The sequence below is a fragment of the Temnothorax americanus genome, unplaced genomic scaffold (genome assembly GCF_048541705.1).
Source record: "Temnothorax americanus isolate GAGA-0224 unplaced genomic scaffold, ASM4854170v1 Scaffold27, whole genome shotgun sequence".
NCBI lineage: Eukaryota > Metazoa > Arthropoda > Insecta > Hymenoptera > Formicidae > Temnothorax > Temnothorax americanus.
Window position 1 is genome coordinate 129,940 of NW_027509411.1, and position 26,123 is coordinate 156,062.

The window sequence follows — 26,123 nt, forward strand, 5'->3', positions numbered from 1 at the left end:
TATTCGATTCTAATAAGATTCTTAATAAATTCATATAAGTTTTTAATACGGTTTTAATACAATCGTTTTTCGCGCAGTCTCTACGGGTTTGAAAAACTTCCACACTAATGATTTTTTACGGCCCATTATTAAATAAAATATCGAGACCAAAGTTAGCCAGCTTCGACAACAAGTACGCACGATGCAACAATACGTAATAAAAAGTAACAATAAAACAAATGAAATTTTTAAACAAAAACCGATCTACAATCCGTGGTGAATTCCCCGCCGGGTCTACAATAGGCAGCAGTGATGGAAGTGTCTTGGAGAAAATCCCACAATCTTCCATCACTGCTGCCTATTGTAGACCCGGCGGGGAATTCCCCACGGATTGTAGATTGATATTTGTTTAAAAATTTCATTTTATTGTTACTTTTTATTACGTATTGTTGCATCGTGCGTACTTGTTGTCAAAGCTGGCTAACTTTGGTCTCGATATTTTATTTAATAATGGGCCGTAAAAAATCATTAGTGTGGAAGTTTTTCAAACCAGTAGAGACTGAGGATGGTGCAAGTAGTAAATTTGTGAAATGTCAAATATGCATGTAAGAATATTGCAACTCTGGAAATACCACTAACCTGAACGATCATTTAAAGCTAAAACATCCCAAAAAATTGATTATTAGAGTTGAGAACAAATCATCTTATGAAAATATACAAGAAGAGGTTCCAATAAAAAAATCTAGACAGTCTATTAAAAATTATATAAACAGGGATAAAGTGTACAATAAAAATTCCAAAACAAAAAAAAACAACTTGATAAATTATACGTCGAGATGATCGCTACAGACATGTTGCCTTTTAGAACTTCTGAACATAAAGGTTTCAAGAAATTTATTAATGCTCTAGACAACAGGTATGAATTGCCCAGCAGACACACGCTCAAAAATACTAATGTACCAACGTACTACAATGAAATAAAAAACAAGTTGACAATGGTAATTTCACAATGCAAGCATTTTGCTATAACAACGGACATGTGGACAAGTTCTTCGAACGAGAGTATTTTAGCAGTGATCTGCCACTTTATCCAAAATGCAAAATTGAAATCACCACTACTAAAAGTAACCAAAATTGAAGGACATCATACGGCTGAGTCTATGGCACAAGTAACTTAAACTTGATTTATGTTATTTATTTATTTGCTTTACTTATTACTGATACTGATGAGGGTTTTATTTACATGTTTATTTTTTCACGACAGTGGCCTAGTTTACACCAATCTCTTTATACGTGTATCAAATAGTATATTTGAGCTGATCAGCCAATAATCAAACTAATTTACTAGTTATTTATTATTTAATACGCGTATCAAGTGATTGGTGTAAACTAGGCCATTGACAGGAGCCGTTTGCGCATGCGTGAAACCATTTCCAGTGTCGGATCTGAGTACAAAATACTCTATGCCCAGATCAGACACTAGAGTTTACTAGACTGGTGTGAATCCGATAGTACTATCGATAGTTTTTTTAACTATCGATAATTTCGATGGTGAATTTACTATCAATAGACTATCGATGTTTAAGCAAAGTCAGTTCATCATCAGTTAAAGGGATCCTAAAGTGAAGGCTGAACTTCCTCGACGTCGGTAATGTCAACATTTCTAATCCTGTTTTCTATGTCATAGATCTATATCTGTCCTTGTCTAACGAGAGGCATCTGTCCTTGTTTCGGTTGCTGCGCCATCTCTCGCTACACGCAATGTCAACCTGAATGTGCTTTTGGACATATAAAAGTTTATTTAAACTAATTTTTTTTCTAGACTTTCAATCTTTGATCTAATTGCACGATATTGTTCTTAAATGTTGTCCCTAGGTCATGCCGGTCTAATTTTGTGGATATTTATTGTGGAAATTTTGTACAAAGCAAATATTGTCGTCACGTATACCAAAAATTAACAAAAATATTAATTTTTTCTCGTTTTCGATATAAATTCGATCACCATGACCTAGATTTTGATGCGTACTTTAATTCTAGACAAGAATTTTGCATTTCTATAAAGCTAATTAAAAGATTAGTGCTAAGAAAAAAAGCCGGTATTGACTCTTTATTATATTTATTACGCGACGCGACGATTATTAATTTAACAAGGTAATTGTTTTATGTAATTATCCTATAATTATCTTATTCTATATATTACTGTTATACTTATTTTATTTACTGTTTATATACTACGTTTACGTGAGTGTTTATACATACAGGTTATTTAATAACTTATTATATTATTTTTTATATTGACGGCAGGGAGCTGATACTGAGATCAAGGAGCCTGTTCATACGAGGCGTTTCTGCCGCGCGATTGTGGCCGCGCGTTAACGTTTGCACGAGCCGCACGCTGTCGCGAGGTAAGGTGCGACAACGCGCGCATACGCGCGTACGCGAAACGGCAGTAACACCGTAATCGTGTCGGCGATATACTGAATTGAATTGCTTCGTGCTTATCTGGAGATTTCGTATCCCTACATCGTGTTACCACCGCTGCTGGAAAAGAAGGTTCTCTACGCTTGGCAGAAAGTATGACGACTGACATGTTCTATCCCGACTTCGTTGATCGCAGAAGAGCTGGACTCGAGGTACGTTTTCGATTTGCACGTATAAAAGTATCGTGCGATGAATGTTGTACCCAATTATAACCTCAAATGAAGTTGTGCACGTTGCTAGGGGATGACGCGTGGCTCAGTGCCTACGCGAATGATTAGTAACACCAAGGTCCGTGGTTCGAATCCGACCCGGCCTTCGTCCCATATATACTCTGCTAAGAGATTTTTTCCGATTAAGATCCTTATGGATTAATGGTCTGCACGATTGGGAATCGGAAAGGATTCACAATCTGCAAGGCTTAAGATTCGTAAAGGATCAAAAAGATTAAGGTATTTTAAGTGTATCACGGTGGTAGTGTGAATGAATGACTGGGTCTACATTGCTTGTTCTAATTACCTTAGGGTACAAGGCACCTTATTTCCTCATCCGAGGAATGTAACAGATAAAACTCCCCTGTGCACGTTGCTAGTATTCTGATTATACAATATATATATATATATATATATATATATATATATATATATATATATGAGCTGATATCGAGGAGATCAAGGAACCTGTTCACAGGAGGTGTTTCTGCCGCGCGTACATAATATCCCAGACAGCACACGATATCCTATAAATGTCCATTTTATGTCCGGAATGCCCATGGACGTTATATGGATATTGTTTGAGATCGAAAACTCAGCACCGCGACGAAGTCGCGTTCGGCTGCATGTCAGCACATGCAAATTGAGTAGATTAATATTCGCGTGAAATGCCGCTCAGGAATTGTCGCGGAATATTCGGTATAGCATGGATCGTTCGGGATTAGCTTTCTAGAAACTTTAACATTGTAATCAATAATAAAGTCAAACAACAATAACGCTGGAACAAAGGGACGATCCATGCTATACACAAAGCACTCGAAAACAGGTGACGACCCCGTCGGGTCGCAACATGAGACCGGTGACGTCAGCTTCATGACGCGGGACTTCGGTGGCCAATCACCCTCCCGAAATTCGGAGAAATCTGCAGGGAGGGAGTTTCGCCTCGGAAGCGTTAAAAGGACCGCCGCTGCGCCGCGGAATCGATTTCGCTCGCAGATCACAGAAAACCGCTTTTCACACCGCTTTACGCCGCTTTGCACATCTCTTTTCGCTATTCCGCGTTTGGAACACGCTTTCGCCGCGTCGCTTGCCGTAGCTTCTGTGCGCGCTTCACGGCTTTCTTCGGCCACTAGAAAAAGAACTGTAAATACCTGTACATACATTTTGAATATATCTGTTTTATTTTTCAATTCTGTACTTGTCTCCTTTTCTGTGGTCGTCTTCTACCTCGCGCTCTCTCGCGCTACCGCGTGCTCTCGAACAGATATATATAGGATATTGGTGCTATTGGGGATGTTGCACAGCTTATATCAATATATAATATATATATATATATATATATATATATATATATATATATATATATCAGGGTGCCCCACAATTGTTGGTACTTTTTTCATATTTAGATAGAGCGAGCCAAACTGAGTCGAAAAGTCATGTACCATTTTACAATTTTCGCAATAGTTGACGAGTTATTTATGATTAAAAATCGACGTATTAGCCCGCCCTCCGCCAAATCCAAGCGCGCGGCGAGATGCGGCCGCCCCGCGGTCGGCGCGCGGCAGTTGTTTACTACAAGCGGCGCGTAACGCCGGGCCCCTGTCCTATAAGCGATGATAGTTTCTCGCCTTTTTTAAATAGAAATAAAATTTTCTAACAACATAGAAAATTTTTTTGTGCGTACGTATGTACATATGTGTGCACATGCATACACCAGGAAAATATCAATTCTACTGCTTAAAAAAGCGATTACTCAATTTACCTTTTTTTTTAGTAAGTAACGGTTGTCTTTAAGCAAGAATATTTTCTTGATAATAGTCTTAAAATGTACAGGGTGTATCAGGACGATACAGAGCGGTACGGCGGGTTGCCCATTCGAGCAGGCGCGCATGGTCGTTCACAATTGCGTTGACTTCGGTGCATCACCTATAATCACTCGCATATCTTTTTTACAATAAAATGGACTTTGTAGCGCCCAAAGTTGCAATACAATTGTGACGGATTTGCGTAGCAGTAACGTTAAAACAGAAGTCGAGATGACAATACAGGTTATGAGATAAATTTTATTAAGAAAGCGAAAGACATTTTCTCTCTTACGAAAAAAGCTCGTACCATAGTCCATCATAATCTCATTATATATTATAATTTTATTATTTAAATTATTTTTTGCACACAATGTTTATGCACAGGACAAAAGTCAGCAATTAGTATTTGTGTGCAAATTTAAATTATAAGTCGGCGAATAAATTTATTCAATGTAAGTTTAAATAATGGCAGAAATCGCCATTAACAAATCTTACAATATTCGATTTGTTTAATTAATAAATAATTTATCATTAAATTAATAATCAATTTAATATATCAATAATAATGAGCATTATATAATTTTTTATATAAATGATGTTGCTGCATCTTAAAAATCTTAATCTTAAACTCATAAACAAGAGGTTTATTAGTATAAAATATGATACATTTTAAATATGATGCTAATAAATAGTTTATATAAGCAAATTATCATAATATTTAATGAATACTTTTTAGTAATAAATTCCTTGTAGATTTAAATGAGATTCAGTAGCATTATTTACATAAAGATGCTTATTAGCATCAGTATATTGAATTAATTATTAATGTTAATAATGAAATATTAATAATTTGAAATAAATGTAGTTAGACATAAGATCCGCTGATAATCGTTTTTATCGTTATAAATAACGATGGAAACGGTTATCAACGGATCTCGTGCCTAATAACACTTATTTCAAATTATTAATATATAGATATATTAATAATTAATAATTAATATATATATATATATATATATATATATATATATATATTAATTATTAATATATATTGTCACGTCTTTTTTACTCCCGGAGTGGTCCGGGCCGTGTGACGGATCAAAAAAAGAAGGAGAGAAGGATGATAGGCCTCTCCGGCAGTTCTCTCGCACCCCCGACACTCCACTAACCAAATTTTATTGTTGGGCGCCAGACGCGTGAATTCGCGTCCGCGAAATCGCGAGAAACTAAAGAGAGAGACGCAAGGCGAAATAAGTCGGTGTGCAAGGAATCGGCTAGCTCGACCTAATAACAGAACGCGCCCTCAGAAAAGATTTCTAATAACGAGACAAAAAATATTTTTGACATGTTTAATCTTATCACAACCTGAAGTAGTATAAAAATAAAACAATATTGAGATTAAATCAATAATTCCTATTCTCTTCTCTCGAATAAAATAAGAATGACTTAATATCTTGAGACAAGAATATATAAATTTAAGCTTATAAGTTATAAGTTATAACGTCGCGTGAAGATTAGTCTAAACGCAAGAATATATAAGTTTAAATTTATATATTCTTGTCTCAAAATATTAAGTCAATCTTATTTTATTCGAGAGAAGAGAATAGGAATTATTGATTTAATCTCAATATTGTTTCATAACGCGCGATGTTAGAGCCATAATATTAGGCACGATCCGCGCGAAACGCTTGAGATGCATCTAAATATCTATTATCCAGATATTATTCCTGAAATAGGTCCTCTTGAGCCATTATCATGTATTAGAATGGAAGCTAAACATAGAGAAGGAAAACAAATAGCCTATTCGTCTGCCACAGAATCAATTGATCTTATTCTATATAGCTATAAAAGGCACCAACTTAAATTTTGCTGTCGGTTACAGGCTGGGAGAGGTTTATTCTTGAAAATATCATTTTCAACCGTTCAGACTGTCCATATAGGACTGAGGTAAAAGAATTTTCTAGTTTTCGTTATATATTACCTGAAGATATATGATTTGCAAAATGGAATATTGTTAAATGGATTAAATTAATGATTTTCATTATGAGAATGGCATGTTGGTTGTTGTAAATTGGAAAAGAAGTAAAAATCCTCAATTTTGTTATATTTATACAATATCTGTATCCAGAGAGCGAGATAATACTGTAAATTTTTTACTTAAAAAACTTACCACAGTAAATTTTAATACTCATTTCCATGCTTATAAAATTGATTTTACTAATCAATGACATTACTTAAAATTTCAAGATTTGGCTATCCATACAGCAACCAACATCAGAATTATTGCTAATGATCAACGATTGGTTCCGTTCCGTTTTATTTTCTATTTATTTATCTTTCATGGAGAAAAAATAAAACGGCTTTCTATCAAATACGTTTTGTATGATCATAAGTGTAAAATCATAAATTATAAATATAATCAAAAATCATACGTTTTGTATAAAAACGTAATAATAAAACGTTACAAAAAAATAGCTGTTTTTGTTCATAAATACTTTTATTTCATTCTATCACAAAAAAAATCTTGAAAAAATAATATAATATATTCCTAACAATCTACAAATTCTTTTTTTGCAAGAATAGAATGATTTTTTTTTTTCAGATTCGTCTATTATTGAATCAAAAATATTATAGGAGTGTCACAAAATTCTATCTGTATCTTTCTGAGAAAGTTAGAGGGATAGTATCAAGAATATTTTATTCTAAACTTAAGAAATTTTCTATTTAAGATTAAAATATTGTTGTTTCAATACTAAATATGATTGGCTCTATTTCGATCCTATTTTATGATAGATTTAAGAGTAATAGCATTGTAACTCTAGAAATCTTTTCTGAGGGTGGGGGGTTGATTAAGGGCATCGCAATGTTCGGCGGGGTGACACGCAAATCATTAACTCAGTCAGCTAACAAATGAAAAGGAACATTTATTGTAGAATAATTTTCGGAAAACAATGCAGCCATTTCGGCTTTTATTAATCAGAAAAAGCAAATAGATAGCTGATAATACGGGCGTCAAATTTTGAACAATAAGAATGGCAGTAACGCGGACGCCAGAAATAAGCGGAGAATTACGTTAATTTAGTAAACGCGCGGAAGGCGTCGTTGATGAGCAAGATAATACTGGTAGAAAACTAAACTCACAAATACTTCGAAATCATAGCAGTCACGCAGACAATAATAGTAGAGTATTAAAAACTAACAAATAATATAAAATATCTACAGAAGTTACGACCGAATGCGACATAACTGGAGTAAACGCGAAATAATTGTGCGTCACGCTCGGAGCGCGTCCCTCAAGGTCCCAAGTGGCGCAAGGATTCTGTCGCCAAATTGTTTTAATCTAACGCAGATAGAGAACGTAACACAAGTGACATCCCAACGTAATAATGGTCGAACGCAATATCGCCAAGGGTATCCTGACGCGAAGAATAAGGCGCTGAGGCGCCTGGCATAACACGAAATACTAAAACTAACGCGGGGAAAGGTACGGAATTACCGCGAGTAATAACGGGACGCAATATTAAGTCAACGCAAGTAATATCCTAATGCAAATAATATCCTAACGCAAATAATATCCTAACTAGAATCAGTCGGGGTGAATAACGCGAATGACACCCCGACTCGAGAAATCAATCGGCACGATCAATATTCTAACGCGAATAATATGTCGGCACGAACGATATTCTGACACAAATCTCGGTATGGACCATAACAAGGCGCATAAAATTATTAAGAAAGATTTAAGAATGCATCCTTATAAGAGACACACAACTCAAATGTTGCTCCCCCAAGATTTGCTCCGTCGAGAAAGATTTTGTGATTGGGTCTCAGAACAGGTAAATTATATATTGCTTCCTCATAGAGGAAGCTTTGTTTTCGTAAATTCGTATATGAACTTTTGATTGTGTATAAAGTAGGTTCTAATCAACCAAATTTAAAAGAATCATATATAAAATTGGGGTAGAAAAAACTAAAGAAAAGATTGTTTTTTGAGTTTTTTTCAATTTTTTCTATCCCCCCCTTATTCCATATATAATTTTTTAAGATTTAGTTGATTAGTTTTTTAGTTATATAAAAAACACAGTGTAGTGTTAAATGTCAATCCTCTTTTAAGAAAGTATGAAATCGATGTTTGAACTTTGCGAAGCTGACCGAGTGTCGAGCGTTTATTTTATAAATGACTGTATAAGTTACTGATTTTATTTAACAGTAGTATTTCATGGATAACAAAGAAATCTATTATGATTTTACAAACGTCGGTTAACTTAAAAAAAAAACCTTAGTTTACTCACTATTTATTTCTTTCTAAGGGGGACAGTTAGAACATCTCAAGTCTCAATAATTGAGACTTCAAAAAATGATGTTTTAAAATAATAAAAAAGTGTGCAAGTAGAAACTTGCACATTGTTTCCTCATAGTTTTTAAGTGTGCAAGTAGAAACTTGCACATTACTTCCTCATAGTTTTTATTCCATATTATTTGTTAGTTTTTAATACTCTACTATTATTATCTGCGTGACTGCTATGATTTCGAAGTATTTGTGAGTTTAGTTTTCTACCAGTATTATCTTGCTCATCAACGACGCCTTCCGCGCGTTTACTAAATTAACGTAATTCTTCGCTTATTTCTGGCGTCCGCGTTACTGCCATTCTTATTGTTCAAAACTTGACGCTCGTGTTATCAGCTATCTATTTGTTTTTTCTGATTAATGAAAGCCGAAATGGCCGCATTGTTTTCCTAAAGTTATTCTACAATAAATGTTCCTTTTCATTTGTTAGCTGACTGAGTTAATGATTTGCGTGTCACCCCGCCGAACATCGCGTTGCTCTTAATCAAACCCGCCACCCCCGGAAAGATTTCTAGATACAATGCTATTACTCTTAAATCTATCATAAAATAGAATCGAAATAGAGCCAATTATATTTAGTATTGAAACAACAATATTTTAATCTTAAATAGAAAATTTCTTAAGATTAGAATAAAATATTCTTGATACTATCTCTCTAACTTTCTCAGAAAGATGCAGATAGAACTTTGTGACAATCCTATAATATTCTTGATTCAATAATAGACGAATCTGAAAAAAAATCTTATTTTATTCTTGCAAAAAGAGAATTTGTAGATTGTTAGGAATCTATTATATTATTTTTTAAAGATCATTTTTGTGATAGAACAAAATAAAGGTATTTATGAACAAAAACAGCTATTATTTTGTAACATTTTATTATTACGTTTTTATACAAAACGTATGATTTTCAATTATTTTAATGATTTATGATTTTATAATTATGATCATACAAAAAGTATTTGATAGGAAGCCGTTTTATTTCGCGACATTATAACTTATAACGTGGCGTGAAGATTAGTCTAAACGAATCTACAAGGAATTTATTACGAAAAAGTATTCATTAAATATTATGATAATTTGCTTATATAAATTATTTATTAGCATCATATTTAAAATGTATCATATTTTATACTAATAAACCTCTTGTTTATGAGTTTAAGATTAAGATTTTTAAGATGCAGCAACATCATTTATATAAAAAATTATATAATGCTCATTATTATTGATATATTAAATTGATTATTAATTTAATGATAAATTATTTATTAATTAAACAAATCGAATATTGTAAGATTTGTTAATGGCGATTTCTGCCATTATTTAAACTTACATTGAATGAAATTTATTCGCCGACTTATAATTTAAATTTGCACACAAATACTAATTGCTGACTTTTGTCCTGTGCATAAACATTGTGTGCAAAAAATAATTTAAATAATAAAATTATAATATATAATGAGATTATGATGGACTATGGTACGAGCTTTTTTCGTAAGAGAGAAAATGTCTTTCGCTTTCTTAATAAAATTTATCTCATAACCTGTATTGTCATCTCGACTTCTGTTTTAACGTTACTGCTACGCAAATCCGTCACAATTGTATTGCAACTTTGGGCGCTACAAAGTCCATTTTATTGTAAAAAAGATATGCGAGTGATTATAGGTGATGCACCGAAGTCAACGCAATTGTGAACGACCATGCGCGCCTGCTCGAATGGGCAACCCGCCGTACCGCTCTGTATCGTCATGATACACCCTGTACAAATTTTAGAAAGAGTCTTTATTATGTACTCGAAAAAAGAATTTATACTCCTTCAAAGAACATAATAAAATTTTATCAAAGAAAAGTCAAAATAATAAATAAAATAATATGAGGACCCTCGAGATTAAAATAGGAGAAGGCTATGAGGGTCAGACGCAGATCACAGTGCGTAATATCAGAAATAAGTGATTTATTCGTCGTTTTGATACATTACATCGATCCGTACGTTTCGGCTCAGTTTTGAGCCATCTAGGCTTCAGCGGTATAATAGTTACAGAAATTAAGTTACACGTTCTCCGTACCGTATGGTGAGTTTACTGATTCAAAGTATCAGAAACATAGACCAATTGATCCATATCTGTAAATTTGTTCAATTAATGTTGAGATATTAAAAAGATCCCTTAGGAAACTCACCATTCGGTCTGAAAAACGTGGAATACAGAGCTATGTATACATAATGAATACTCTCTGCGAGAAAACTTGACGATCTTTATCGACACGACACATGCACAGCAATGATATGAAAGGTCTTGCAAGAAGAGGCATGTCGTAGGTCAACACACCGGCGAGAATTATAACAAAGCACGATTTGACACCGTCTCAAAATGACACGGATTTTTTGCATCATGCATATGTCACGGTTTTGAGCAAATTGTAATCCATGCTCATGAACTTTGGTCGTTGGCAAATCGGGGTTTTACTATTGGTACATGCAATATTGTGACGGTGTCAAATCGTGCTTTGTTATAATCCTCGCCGGTGTGTTGACCTACGACATGCCTCTTCTTGCAAGACCTTTCATATTATTGTGTGTCGTCGACAAGATCGTCAAGTCTTCTCGCAGAGAGTAGATATTCATTATGTACGCATGGCTCTGTATTCCACGTTTTTCAGACCGAATGGTGAGTTTCCTAAGGGATCTTTTTTTAATGTCTCAACATTAATTTTAAACAAATTTACAGATATGGATCAATTGGTCTATGTTTCTGATACTTTGAAGTAAACTCACCATACGGTACGGAGAACGTGTAATTAAACTTCTGTAACTACTGCTGAAGATGGCTCAAAGCTGAGCCGAAACGTACGGATCGATGTAATGTATCAAAACGACGAATAAATCAGTTATTTCTGATATTACGCACTGTGATCTGCGTCTGACCCTCATAGCCTTGACTTCTCTTATCAAAATAATTAGCAAATTGAATTTTTGTTTTAATTTTGTATTCTTAACTGAAGAATTGAATAATTAGAATGTAGAATATTATTTATTTTAAGTAATATTATCAAGAAAACATTTTTTGTAAAGATCATCGTTACTTAAAAGAAGAGAAAACTGAGTAATTGGTTTTCTTAGCACTAGAATGATATTTTTTTACGTGTGCGTATACGGCACGCCATTTTACTATTTAATATCATCATAAAAATTCTATCAAATTAAATCGATACTTAAAGAAAAGAAATTATTATTATGTCTAGACATACTTATAATTTATCGAATTATTATTAAGCTGTAATTGAAAATGCAGAATTACAATTATGTCTAGAAAAAATATTAATTCTGAATTTATTTTACGTTATGACATAAACAATTTTCGGGAATTAAAAGTATGTACATAATTGTAATTCCCGAATTTTACTTATGTACGCAATTTTAATACTTGAATTTCTATTATGTACACACAATCGTAATTCTGGAATTACTTTTTTTCTTTTGGTAAGTAACGGGGTTCTTTAAGAAAGAATATTTTCTTGATAATAATCTTAAAATGTATTCATCACAAATTTTAGAGAAAGTCTTTATCATGTACTGGAAAAAAGAATTTATACTCCTTCAAAAAACATTATACCATTTTATCAAAGAAAAGTCAAAATAATAAGCAAATCAAATTTTTGTTTTAATTTTATATTTTTAATTGAATAGTTAAACAATTAGAATTTAGAATATTATTTATTTTAAGTAAAGAGAGTGATGAGTGTATTTTAAGATTATTATAAAAATAAAATATTCTTTGCGAAGATGACCGTTAAAAGAAGGGAAATGGAGTAATTGGTTTTCTTAGTACTGGAATGATATTTTTTGCGCGTGAATTGTGCATGAATAGCAATCGCGATATAAGATCGCGAGCCAAAAAATAATTTTTTTTTCTGTGGCAAGAAAATGATAGAGCGCTATCATTTCCACACCACCTTGCGGTAGATAGCATGGCGCATTTTTTTTTAAGTAGTGTCCCCAGTAGGTTTAATCCACTTTATAAAAATATTTTAATGCAAGAACTGTTCGAAGTGCTCAAAAAATATCATTCCAGTGCTAAGAAAACCAATTACTCCATTTCCCTTCTTTTAACGGTCGCATCTTCGCAAAGAATATTTCATTTTTATAATAATCTTAAAATACACTCATCACTCTCTTTACTTAAAACAAATAATATTCTAAATTCTAATTGTTTAACTATTCAATTAAAAATATAAAATTAAAACAAAAATTTGATTTGCTTATTATATTTTCTTTTCTATAATAAAATAGTATAATGTTTTTTCATGGAAGAAAAAGTCTTTCTTCCATTATGTAATAAAGACTTTTTCTAAAATTTGTAATGAATACATTTTAAGATTATTATCAAGAAAATATTCTTTCTTAAAGAACCCCGTTACTTACCAAAAGAAAAAAAGTAATTCCAGAATTACGATTGTGTTGTACATAATAGAAATTCAAGTATTAAAATTGCGTACATAAGTAAAATTCGGGAATTACAATTATGTACATAATTTTAATTCCCAAAAATTTTTTATGTCATAACGTAAAATAAATTCAGAATTAATATTTTGTCTAGACATAATTGTAATTCTGCATTTTCAATTATAGCTTAATAATAATTCGATAAATTATAAGTATGTCTAGACATAATAATAATTTCTTTTCTTTAAGTATCGATTTAATTTGATAGAATTTTTATAATGATATTAAATAGTAAAATGGCGTGCCGTATACGCACACGTAAAAAAATATCATTTTAGTGCTAAGAAAACCAATTACTCAGTTTTCTCTTCTTTTAAGTAACGATGATCTTTACAAAAAATGTTTTCTTGATAATATTACTTAAAATAAATAATATTCTACATTCTAATTATTCAGTTCTTCAGTTAAGAATACAAAATTAAAACAAAAATTCAATTTGCTAATTATTTTGATAGGAGAAGTCAAGGCTATGAGGATCAGACGCAGATCACAGTGCGTAATATCAGAAATAACTGATTTATTCGTCGTTTTGATACATTACATCGATCCGTACGTTTCGGCTCAGCTTTGAGCCATCTTCAGCAGTAGTTACAGAAGTTAAGTTACACGTTCTCCGTACCGTATGGTGAGTTTACTGATTCAAAGTATCAGAAACATAGACCAATTGATCCATATCTGTAAATTTGTTTAATTAATGTTGAGATATTAAAAAGATCTTTTAGGAAACTCACCATTCGGTCTGAAAAACATGGAATACAGAGCCATGCGTACATAATGAATATCTACTCTCTGCGAGAAGACTTGACGATCTTGTCGACACGACACACAATAATATGGAAGGTCTTGCAAGAAGAGGCATGTCGTAGGTCAACACACCGGCGAGGATTATAACAAAGCACGATTTGACACTGTCACAATATTGCATGTACCAATAGTAAAACGCCGATTTGCCAACGACCAAAGTTCATGAGCATGGATTACAATTTGCTCAAAACCGTGACATATGCATGATGCAAGAAAACCGTGTCATTTTGAGACGGTGTCAAATCGTGCTTTGTTATAATCCTCGCCGGTGTGTTGACCTACGACATGCCTCTTCTTGCAAGACCTTTCATATCATTGCTGTGCATGTGTCGTGTCGATAAAGATCGTCAAGTCTTCTCAGCCAGAGAGTATTCATTATGTATACATGGCTCTGTATTCCACGTTTTTTAGACCAAATGGTGAGTTTCCTAAGGGATCTTTTTAATATCTCAACATTAATTGAACAAATTTACAGATATGGGTCAATTGGTCTATGTTTCTAATACTTTGAATCAGTAAACTCACCATACGGTACGGAGAACGTGTAACTTAATTTCTGTAACTATTATACCGCTGAAGCCTAGATGGCTCAAAACTGAGCCGAAACGTACGGATCGATGTAATGTATCAAAACGACGAATAAATCACTTATTTCTGATATTACGCATTGTGATCTGCGTCTGACCCTCATAGCCTTCTCCTATTTTAATCTCGAGGGTCCTCATATTATTTTATTTATTATTTTGGGCGGCCGCATCTCGCCGCGCGCTTGGATTTGGCGGAGGGCGGGCTAATACGTCGATTTTTAATCATTAATAACTCGTCAACTATTGTGAAAATTGCAAAATAATACATGACTTTTCGACTCAGTTTGGCTCGCTATATCTAAATATGAAAAAAGTACCAACAATTGTGGGGCACCCTGTATATATACATATAATATATATTGACGGCAGGGAGCTGATGCCGAGGAGATCAATCCCGTTTACGTGCGAAGGAATTATTGTAAGTTATTTTATTATCGGTTCAACTTATTTTTTATTCTTTTCCAGTTTTAAGAATTAGAAAAAGATAAAAATGCTCTCCTTTCATTTCATATATACATTTTACATGTTTTCCTTTTCTCTTTTATTCACTTTTACTATCTGTTGTACTTCAAAATCACTTATCTCTTTTATCTTCTTTCTTTTTACGTCTTCTTTTTCTTTGATGTTACTTAAAATTTGTAACTTTTCCATTTTTACTGTTAGTAGAAAAAACATTAAACATTTAATTAAATTTTATAACTTATTTTTTAAGAGAGTTAACTAATCATTATCTGTATTACTTAGGCGGAGTTGTTGGATGCAATGAGCTCTTAATCGCAGTCGGATACTGAAGAGACTGAAAATACAGGATCTAATTCTACCTACCGGCTTGTGGAGGCAATAGAGATTGTAAAGCAGAAATTTGACAGGAAGGAAGACGAAGACTGCAGAGGATATATTCAGTAATGATATTATAATACCTCGCGCTAACCCAGTCAGTACGAAAGAAAGGCGGGAGAGTAAGGAGAAGAGCAGAAGAGAGATAGAAGAGGAGGAGAAAGAAAAGATGCAGTACGTATTTGACGTCTTATAAGTTTATGTGCACGTATAACAAGTTTATTGCTTGACTATTGAGAATATATTTTTGAGAACTTTTCTTTTACAGAGTACTAGTATCTAACTTCACTGAAGATCACGTGGACAGATACGAGATGTACAGACGATCTGCATTTCCAAAAGTAGCTATAAAGAGGGTACGCACCTTATTTTTAGTCGTTATTTACAAAAGAAATAGCCATTCTATTAAAGAAGTATTATACCAAATATGTTTCACAGATTATGCAAACCACAACAGGCTGTTCAGTGTCTCAGAACGTTGTCATAGCTATGTCGGGAATTGCTACGGTATTTGTTGGCGAGATTATTGAAGAAGATACGAGTTTTTTCTTATAAGTACAGTTAGAATATTGGAATTTAATTCTAGATTATATTGTGTTTGTTGTATAGCTTGAGATGTTATGGAGGCCCAGAATGAAACTGGTCCATTACAACCAAAGCACTTGAGAGAAGCTGTCCGCAGATTAAGACTGCAGGGTCAAATACCGAATAGTCGAGCGCACAAAACTTTTTTCAGGCTATGATTAGTCCAATATTTGCGACATATTAATACAATGCTTCTCTTATAGAAGCCTACCGATATTAGATTTTATGAGCGTAATCTAAATACAAATTATGTAATTCGCTCAATAATCAAAACTGGGCTTTTTACGTATTAAATTATTATGGCTATTCAGCTTTTACATTCAAAGCGTTATCGGCAGTTAGTTAAAATTTATAAATATGTGGTAAATGTTTTACTAGCAATCGTTTATATTTTTCATCTTCACGTAAAGTAAGTCGAACATAGTCACGTATTTTTATATCGTAAGCAAATTTTATTAATATATAATGATTATCAATTTTAAACAGTTATTATTATCAATTATTATTGGATTTTTTTATCGTTAAATTATTAATATATGATTATATGTAAATCTATAAAAGTTTAATTATCAAAATATGTAATAATTTTTGAAATATGTATTATTCTGTAGGAACATAATTATATAGAAAAATATTAGTCTTTTTTAAAAAATAGTGATAAATTGTAGTACAATTACAAAACTTGGACAAATTAAAGATATTTTAATATAAAAGGAAAAGAAAAAGACAGTGTAATACAGTAAAAATATAGCAAACTACAGAACAAACTAAGAGCTGTTTTATTATATTGTTACAATCTATATTTTTTATCCTGTTTGCAGGAATATTTATTTAATGTCTCTGATTTTTATTTAACTATAAAAACAAGATAATAATATATTCTCTGATCGATAAAAAAATATTTAAATATTCTCTCTCTTGCGTTTGTTCCAGATACTGTGTTTATACAATTTAATATTGTATTATTTTGTATTATTGTGATTTCATTGTATTGTGAATTTAGACACAGAGTACGGAGTTTTTTATCGATATTTATACATAACCGCACGATATGAGAATCTGAAATATGATATGCAAGTATTACTTAAACTAATTTTGACGTATAATATAACGTACAAAATTGTCTTTTTCAAAAAATGGTAAAAAAAATGCGCCAAGTACACGCATAGAGTATATATGTATTATGTTGTTACCTTGAAAAAAACAAAGTGGTAGTATTATTATACCTCGAAATAACACCCTGTACATATTTATACAATGCGTAATACTACAAAAAGACATGATATCTGTACGAAATTACCTTTTTTAAAAAAAGGTAAAGAAAAGCGCCAAGTACACGCATAGTAGTGTATATGTTGTTACCTCGAAAAAAAACAGTGGTAGTATTATACCTCACAAAAATCTAAGTAACAAGTAGTAGACGTAATCTTTGTATTTCGAAAAATGTCGAAAAAACCTAAGCAGTAGTATCTTTACCTAAAAAAAAACCGAAGTAACAAGTGGTAGACAATCTTTGTATGTATCTCGAAAAATCTCGAAAAAACCTAAGCAGTAGTATCTTTATCTCGAAAAAAACCGGAGTAACAAGTGGTAGACGTAATCTTTGTATCTCCAAAAATCTCGAAAAAACCTAAGCAGTAGTATTTTTATTTCCAAAAAATTATTAGTGATACACATCACAAAATTACGTTACCTTATCAAGTGATCTATTATTCTTTGCGATGCGATTAAATCTTTTAAAATATATATAAACTTTGTATTTAAATACCTTGTATTCCCTTGTTATAGTGGACACTTTAAGAGAAATTTTTGTAAAAATTTCAAAGAGGTACCTCAAAAATATCACCCTAAAAAAATATTAAAAAATTCAAATATTTTTTTTGTCTTTTCTTTGGCAACCATTTTGGACATTTTTTTTGTTAATTAGTTTTATTAGTCTACATAACATATATTTTTTTCATCAAGATCGGTCAAGTGGTTTTCGAGAAAAATACATTTCTTTATTTTACTTTCTCCCTGCATAACTTCTAAAAAAGTGGATTTTTTAAAATAATGTTTGGTGGAAAGTTTTATCATATTAGTACTAACTTGTGACATTAATGTCAGCTCTGTATGATCAAGGGCCGATTTCACATGCTTAATCCGCTAGGCCTTTTGGTTTTAATTTGATTCTTATTAAAACGTAATTTTGTTTAAATAATGTTTAAATAATATTTGCGGTAAAATTTTTTTTTTTATTTGTCGAACTTAACATGTAAAATATTTGATTCAAATTAAAAAAAAAAATAATATAGCATATAAGATTATATATGATTAGATCAGAATATTGCATCTCAAAGTATCCGATAGATGGCATTCGGTGTGATCTGTTTCTCGTAATTAAAATTTGACAAAGAGTGTTATAAGATAACGGTATCAAGAAGACACGACACTGTCTCGGAACGACACAATTTTTGTATCAGTTATATCGTGAAGTCCACTCTTATAATAAAGTAGCACGCTTAAAAAATAAAATTTTATATAATCTTGTTTAAATTTAAATTGGTATAACTTTAAATTTAAAACGAAATTATATAAAATTCTAATAAGATCAAATATCATTTATATATGACAAATTTGACTTATATGATTATATTTGACTTATATGACAAATTTGACTTATGATTATATTTGACTTATATGATTATATTTGACAAATTAATTTTGGATTTATTACCATATTTAATCCACATTTGACAAATTAAAACCATATTAACTCTGCATTTCCTTAGGTCTGTGCGGCTGATTTTGCATATTTTAACAAAGCAAGGTCCAGTTTAATCCATATATAGATTAAATAAGATTGGGGTACTTTAATTTGATTTAAATATGACATATTTAAATTATAATTGATTTGCATATTCGATTCTAATAAGATTCTTATTAAATTCATATAAGCTTTTAATACGGTTTTAATACAATCGTTTTTCGCGATGGATATAAAAGGTGTAAAGTGTAAACCCCCTCCAAATTTCATGTATTATAGCACGTGTATGCGGAAATCCCCCATCCAGAATTAGAGGACGTTTGATAAACTTGCTAGTCGGAACACAAATTGAAATTCATAACTTTACATTGGAAATTGTTTTTATATCAGTATTATTGAGCAACAATGTTCACGTTCCTCAGACAAGTAATGGAAGAAAGACGGGCTCAAATCTTTCAACTTGGTAATGCATATAAGTAATTTAGTTAGATAAATGTCCATGTAATGATTTATAACCATTAATTCTCATTGTTTATATACAGAAACGGTACCGGCCGAATCCACCACAAGTATGAACATTAATAAGAAATTTTTTACAATTATTGTCGTTTGAAGTAAAGTACATGGATGAAGACACTAAACTTGCTAAGAAGAGATACAAAATAAAAGCGTTAGAGGAGAGGATGAGTGTATTATATCATGATTGAGTGCGTTCCGTTTGGGCGCTCACGCGCTGTAAGCATCATTCTATCTTCGTTGCACATCGAATATCAAACGAAGATAGAGCGATGCTTACAGCGCGTGAGCGCCCAAACGGAACGCACTCAATGTAATCGATCTTTTAAAGGACCGAAATTTTGATAATATTGTCGCTTTAGCGGCAGTTTATTAGAACATTGGCTTAGAATATGTTACATCTACGGATATTGACGATTTAAAAACTGCTCTACACTGTCTTTCAAGTTGTTTGGAACTGTTAAATGGCAAAATGTTAGACCGTAAAGCTATATTGATATATATAGGTACACTGAACGAATTGAATTCAGTTTGTGAGAGACTTGGGGAAGAGCAGAATACTAAATTATTGAATAAAGCATTATTGGCACTATACTATAACTCAGTGATCAGAAACAAAGGTAATTATTTTGATTCCATCCACATATAGCAAGTGTTATTGGCATTAAAGAAAAAGAATCGAATCCTAGGATTATCTTGAACACTTTGCATCACACAACTTTACAGGAGTTAGGACGTCAATATCTTAAAAAGTCTAAAGATAAGCACGCATTTGTAAAGTACATACATGATATATTAAACATCCGACTGATAGACATGGTATCTGACAAAACAAAATTTGATGACAAATGTCTTGATATGGCTGTAACCTTATTTGATCTGTCTAGATACTTTCTAGCAAACGATCTGTTCACTGAAGCTAAAAGTCGCATTGCTATTGGAGATTATGTAATAGATAAATTTGTTGAAAATTTGTCGGCAGAGAAAAAAGCTTCTCTTAATTTGAATAAAAGTTTTAATAATGCCTTTTGCCGTTAGTGCTAGATCATGGGGTTTCTATGGAGTTTCTCTTTTACGTTTCTGGATAAAAAAATTTTCACAAAATAAAGAAAAATCTTCTGAGATACAAGATAAAATGTAAAAATTAGAGACAAAATCTAAGGAGTCAAATTTAATTATTTCTGACCTACTAGAAGAAGAATTGAAACATATATAACTAGTATGATCACAGAAACATGATTAAATCTTGTTGATGCCAAATCGGTTTTCGTAAAAACTGTGACAGAACTTAAAGCAGCGAAGGAATATTTTACTGCAGACACTGACATCTCGAAAATTATGCGAAGATAACACTTAAAATTTCGGATACATACAAATATTTTGCAGGTTTTGAAGAACAAAGAAATGAACAAATAAAATTACATAAACGGCGAGTAGTGTTTAGAGGACGCTCGTAAAAGATTTCGCACAACAATTAAGAATGATAGATAATTACAAATGTACAAACGCATTTGGTACGAAATGGTGACTTCATGTTCCACGGTTATGGATTTAATGGCCGAGAAAACATATTATGACAAATCATTTAAAGAGCTGTCAATAATAAATGCTAATCAATATGCGAAAATGATTGCGGAAAATATTGATCTTTATTTAAATGCTGTTTAGATTTTTTTTAATATTTAGACCTTTCTAAGATTTGTACGTTTCTCGTTATTTATGACTTTATGTTGGTGAATATTATTTGAATGCATTCCGCGTTCTTATATGAGTCATCATGGTGGAAAAATACATGACCTAACCTAAATCGAGTCCAACTGCACTACTATATTGTGATATTTTTTTAATTAGTAAATAATTAAATACGATTAAATCGTGCGTGTAAAATCATGTTATATTATTATAATTATTGGGATGTTGTGTGTAATGTTTGTCACTGTTTGTTTTCAATTACCTCATGACGGACTGTTACTTGACTAACTGGGTCCGCGAAAGGACCACCTTAAATGAATAGCTTGAACCACTCGTTAAACGCGGGAATTAATAATTAAATTGAGTGATTGAAAAGAACGATCGCGCGTTTGGCGTTCGTACTTTATTTGTCGCGATCGCGAACAATCGCAAAACGAGAGCGCAAGCTTGTTACGAAATGCGTATGAACATCGATAGTGTGAACAAGTTCAAATGTGCGAATACAATTTCGTTTTTTCGTTAAAGAACAGGCACGTAATTCGCTCATTCACCTAATTCGTCACGTAAATGTTTCAAATTTATTTGTACGTGTGCTTATCTTAAATTTATTCCTCATAACCTCTACTTTTGCATAAAGTTGTATTTGTATTGTAAACATACACAGTGTATAGTTTCCTATAAAATATAATCTAACTTTATTAAATAACTTTAAGATAACTGACGTTAAATTGTATCGTTTGTAAAAATTTCTTCGCGATCGTTCACGCAGCACGGTGATCGCGCACACTACTAAAGATCGTCGCCCCCAAGATACTTGAAAATTATAAAACATTCTCTGTTGCTTGTTTCCCAAAATATATTATTTGATTTGCTCACAAAATGAGCCTATTGCCTCGCATTTCAATTCGATCGAAGCGCTTTAAAATAGAATTATTGCTACGAAATTTGTTTTTGATAGCTAAGGGCCAAAGCACACATATGACAGTCGTAGTCGTGGACGTAAGTAACGCACAAGCTTTGGCGTATCGTGATTTGTCAGGTCGAGGACTACGACCGTCGTATATCGCTACGCCATGTTATGTGCTTTGGCTCTTACTCGACAGTACGTTACAAACTTCTCGTATATTTTCAATAACATATATAATAACATGTAACAAATTTAATCTTTTACTCATCTTTTAAATTTATTTGAACGCATTAAGATAACTAAAATCAATTAAGGCCATTGCACGTAACAAAGTTTTAGTCATAATCGTAAGGCCGTAAGAAAATAGCTTTTTTTCGAGCTCAAGGAAAATAATCGACTGTGCGTGATCTATTTTCTTATGGCCTTACGATTATGACTAAAACTTTGTTACGTGCAATGACCTTTTTATATATGCATGTTCTGATAATGCCGATAATTTCTACAGTGTCTGTAATTTTATTTTCCATTTTAAACGTCGAGCGATCACTTCTAGGAATCCATTCACGATTCACTATAATAGTTGGACTAAAATTAAGAAAAAAAATTAATTCCACACATAGTAAATTAAATCATTTATAGTTCTTCTTCGTTTCTTTTTATTCGTTCTGTCCCGCATTGTGGACGCGGATGCGAGGTGCTAGTACTACGCTATTAAGTAGGTATCACCGAGATAAGCCAACGACCATCGCTTATCGATAATTTTAGTCGCTCATTGCGAAAATGCGTTTTACGATTGAATAACGATAGCTTATCAGAAATAATTTTTGCGGGACGACGCGACGTCCTGATTCATCTTTCTTCGTCGAAATGTAATAGAAGTATGCGCGTAAATGTCTAGACGAGGCATTTTTACTTACGCATCAAGAAACGTTATATAGGAAATATTACGATAATCACGATGTTTGTGAATAATGTAACCAATTATTTTTATTACGATATTCGTGAATAATGTAACTAATTATTTTTTAGTAATATTTTTTATTCTTAAATATATAATCTTGTATATATAAAAAATAAAATATATATATAATAGGTATGTATTTTCATTAAATTTTTTACTAATCTAATTAATAAAACATTACAACTAACAAAAATGCAGGATTGTAATTATAATAAATATACAATTTGGGCAATAGGAAAAATTGTTTAATAAATCGTTCTGTAGAAAATGAAAATACACAGCGCTTTAATACACATGTATACGTAATTAAACATTTACTTTATAACGTGAAAGCAATATTATATAATCGTTTGGAGTGTATTATGCATTTTATTTTCACTCTTCCAGTATTATTATTAATGTCAAAACTGAATCTTCTTTGTTTTAATTTTTTGGAGGAAATGGCCCTTCTCCGATAGGTCTGTTATCGTTTTCAATTTTTCCAGGAACACATTTAACTTTATATCCCAGGCATACTAAATCACGACAGCATTGTTCGGTGAGCTGGCACTATAATCATAACGATTCGTTAAACAGCAATGTCTTCCGTTATAAATACGTTTATTGGTTGCGATATTAGAAATTGTGATATTAAATTATAATTAGTTAAAGTTGTAAAAAATATAATGTATACACGATTTTCGTAGAGAAGAAATCACAAGCGCACAATTATTATCTTTACTTTTTGTTATTTCAATTATTACTTACATATCCGAGCCAGGGAGAGCATACAGCCTTAGACTCCGTAGAACTTGGAGCAGTCGTTATGTCGTTGATAGCGGCTATGACGATTAAAGCGAATACCAAGTACTTCATTGTAATGGAGAAATCTCTACTGCAAATGTTTAATAGAAAAAGTAAATCAAGACTTCTCTCTCTATGTAGTTTGACCGCTAAGTCCACGTTGACAGTATACTCAACGTGACACTTGATAAAATTGTGACTATAAGGAGGAAAAAAGTGACGTAAGAGCTAAATTATTCTTGCAACGTACAGTGCAAAATGTAAAATAATTGTTGTAATATACTAAAGACTCGCATTTTTGTTAGAAAGATACAATGTAATATGTGAAAGCAAATATTTATTTCAATTCGGCAACTGTTAAGCAGTTAATTTTCTTCCTTGATTAGATATAATTTGACACATATATGGATTATTTATTAATTACCCAAATAAAAAAAGTTTTTGATATGTTTTATTATACAAGTCTGATGCTCTATATCGATTACAAACACTATTTTATTGAAAAATGTTTCCATTTTAATGTACGTTGCAAGAATTCTTATGACGTATTTTCTCGCTTCAACGTCAATTCAAGATGAAAGATTATTAGTGTAGGGTAGAGCGGGCGGGGCGAAAGTAACAACTCAAATATCTATAGTTATAGAACATTGTGTATAAAGACATTGTGTTCCTATCATTTAAAAATATAAGAACAAAAAATGTTTATAATTAAATGAACAAGGAGTTAATGTTTTCTATAATTCACATAAAGAATAAGTTATGTTTTAATAGAATAAGATTTTATTTTACTTCTTTTGTATGAGAATATGAATATTGATTAATGAGAATATTTTAGTTTGTTTTTGTTAATATAAGAGAAATTATTATTTTTCATTGAATAAACATTTTTTATTTTGATTATTTAAAACTATTACTATTGATTCCCTATAGTGCAACTGACCCGGAGTCGAGGGCGATTGTAATATTTTCCCTCGGTTATGTTTTTGATTAATAATTCTTATTTTTTTGGTTTATCACAAGATTTAAATAGGAGGATTTCCATAAAGTGAAATAATCACATTAACTTAGGGTATCAGGAGTTTTTCTTTTACTGTAATAGTTCTTCTACAATCAAGTTCTAAAGTCAAATTGTTACTTTTGACCCCGCTCTACTCTATCTGAATACATTTAAAGATTATATAATGACACTCAAATATATATGCGCGATTAACGATATTAATTAAAAGAATGCGCATATTTTTTAATTAGCATACGTATAAAACTGTAAGTAATACTATTAAGTTAGATACCGAAAATTTTCAAAAGACGCTTATGACTTAAAGAGACTCACTCAACTACAATTATATGACGGACACTCATAAATTTATAATATATAGCAATCATCATAATCTTATTTGAGAAATCAAAGCCGATAACACCAATCGATAAACTCCTATCATCAATATGTTCATTTTTCTGTCTATAGATATCTCGGAAAAGATATGGATCTGACAGTTTACTTAATTTTATTAAACTTACTATATTACTTACGCAAAAATATTTTGCGAGTATGAAAAGTTTCTATTAAAATTTATTTAAAAATTAATTATTTTTTAAAAATTAGGATAAATTTCCGAAAACGGCCCCCCTCCGATTTCGATGAAACTTTGTGAAAAGCTTCGTTTTGGGTCAAAATGAAAGCCCTTAAAAGGAATTTTGGCGACTTCTATGATAAAGCCATTTTTTTAGATAAAATGATAAAAAATATAGGAAAATCTTCATAATTCTACAGGATGTTATAAATTAAATATATACTGTTTATATTTAAATAATCAAGGTCAGAAGCTAGTATGTATATATATAAACAAGCTTGTAAAGCGCGCCACGAACCCATGTGACATCTCGGTTCGCGTGGAAAGTGTATGCATGAACTATTTCGGGACTACCGCACCTCCCCCGAAAGCACGGGGGGGGGGGTGTGCGTGAACCTCGGTTCGCGTGGAAAGTGTATGCGTGAACTATTTCGGGACTACCGCACCTCCCCCGAAAACACGGGGGGGGGGTGTGCGTGAACCTCGGTTCGCGTGGAAAGTGTAATATATTACAAAGCATATTATTTATGTATTCTGCTATAAGTATATAATAAAAACATTAAATCATTAAATACAAACAGTATATATTCAATTTATAACATCCTGTAGAATTACGAAGATTTTCCTATATTTTTTATCATTTTATCTAAAAAAATAGCTTTATCATAGGAGTCGCCAAAATTCCTTTTAAGGGCTTTCATTTTAACCCAAAACGAAGCTTTTCACAAAGTTTCATCGAAATCGGAGGGGGGCCGTTTTCGGAAGTCTACCCAAAAATTATTTCTCGGGCTCTAAAAATACTAAAAAAAATATT

General features: G+C 32.0%; 2 protein-coding genes and 1 pseudogene across 3 annotated transcripts; 2 read left to right on the forward strand and 1 right to left on the reverse strand.

Annotated features, from left to right (window-relative positions):
• The first annotated feature begins 1,562 nt into the window (after positions 1-1,562).
• Positions 1,563-17,975, forward strand: LOC143899433 (transcription initiation factor TFIID subunit 11-like). The gene is made up of 6 exons (XM_077409725.1): positions 1,563-2,130; positions 2,284-2,612; positions 15,456-15,722; positions 15,817-15,904; positions 15,987-16,055; positions 16,158-17,975. Exons 3-6 carry the CDS (start codon positions 15,718-15,720, stop codon positions 16,212-16,214), a joined length of 219 nt encoding a protein of 72 aa, XP_077265851.1. The 5' UTR covers positions 1,563-2,130; positions 2,284-2,612; positions 15,456-15,717; the 3' UTR covers positions 16,215-17,975.
• Positions 17,976-18,113: 138 nt separating this feature from the next.
• LOC143899489 (KIF-binding protein-like) lies at positions 18,114-22,989 on the forward strand (annotated as a pseudogene).
• Positions 22,990-23,184: 195 nt separating this feature from the next.
• Positions 23,185-25,106, reverse strand: LOC143899413 (uncharacterized). 2 transcript variants are annotated; one of them, XM_077409707.1, is made up of 3 exons: positions 25,028-25,106; positions 23,703-23,829; positions 23,185-23,504 (listed from the first exon to the last, which is right to left on the reverse strand). In XM_077409707.1, exons 2-3 carry the CDS (start codon positions 23,808-23,810, stop codon positions 23,379-23,381), a joined length of 234 nt encoding a protein of 77 aa, XP_077265833.1. In that variant the 5' UTR covers positions 23,811-23,829; positions 25,028-25,106; the 3' UTR covers positions 23,185-23,378. The 2 variants fall into 2 exon arrangements, with proteins under 2 accessions (XP_077265833.1, XP_077265834.1); XM_077409708.1 differs by lacking the exon at positions 25,028-25,106 and having other exon boundaries at positions 23,703-23,848.
• Positions 25,107-26,123: the final 1,017 nt, after the last annotated feature.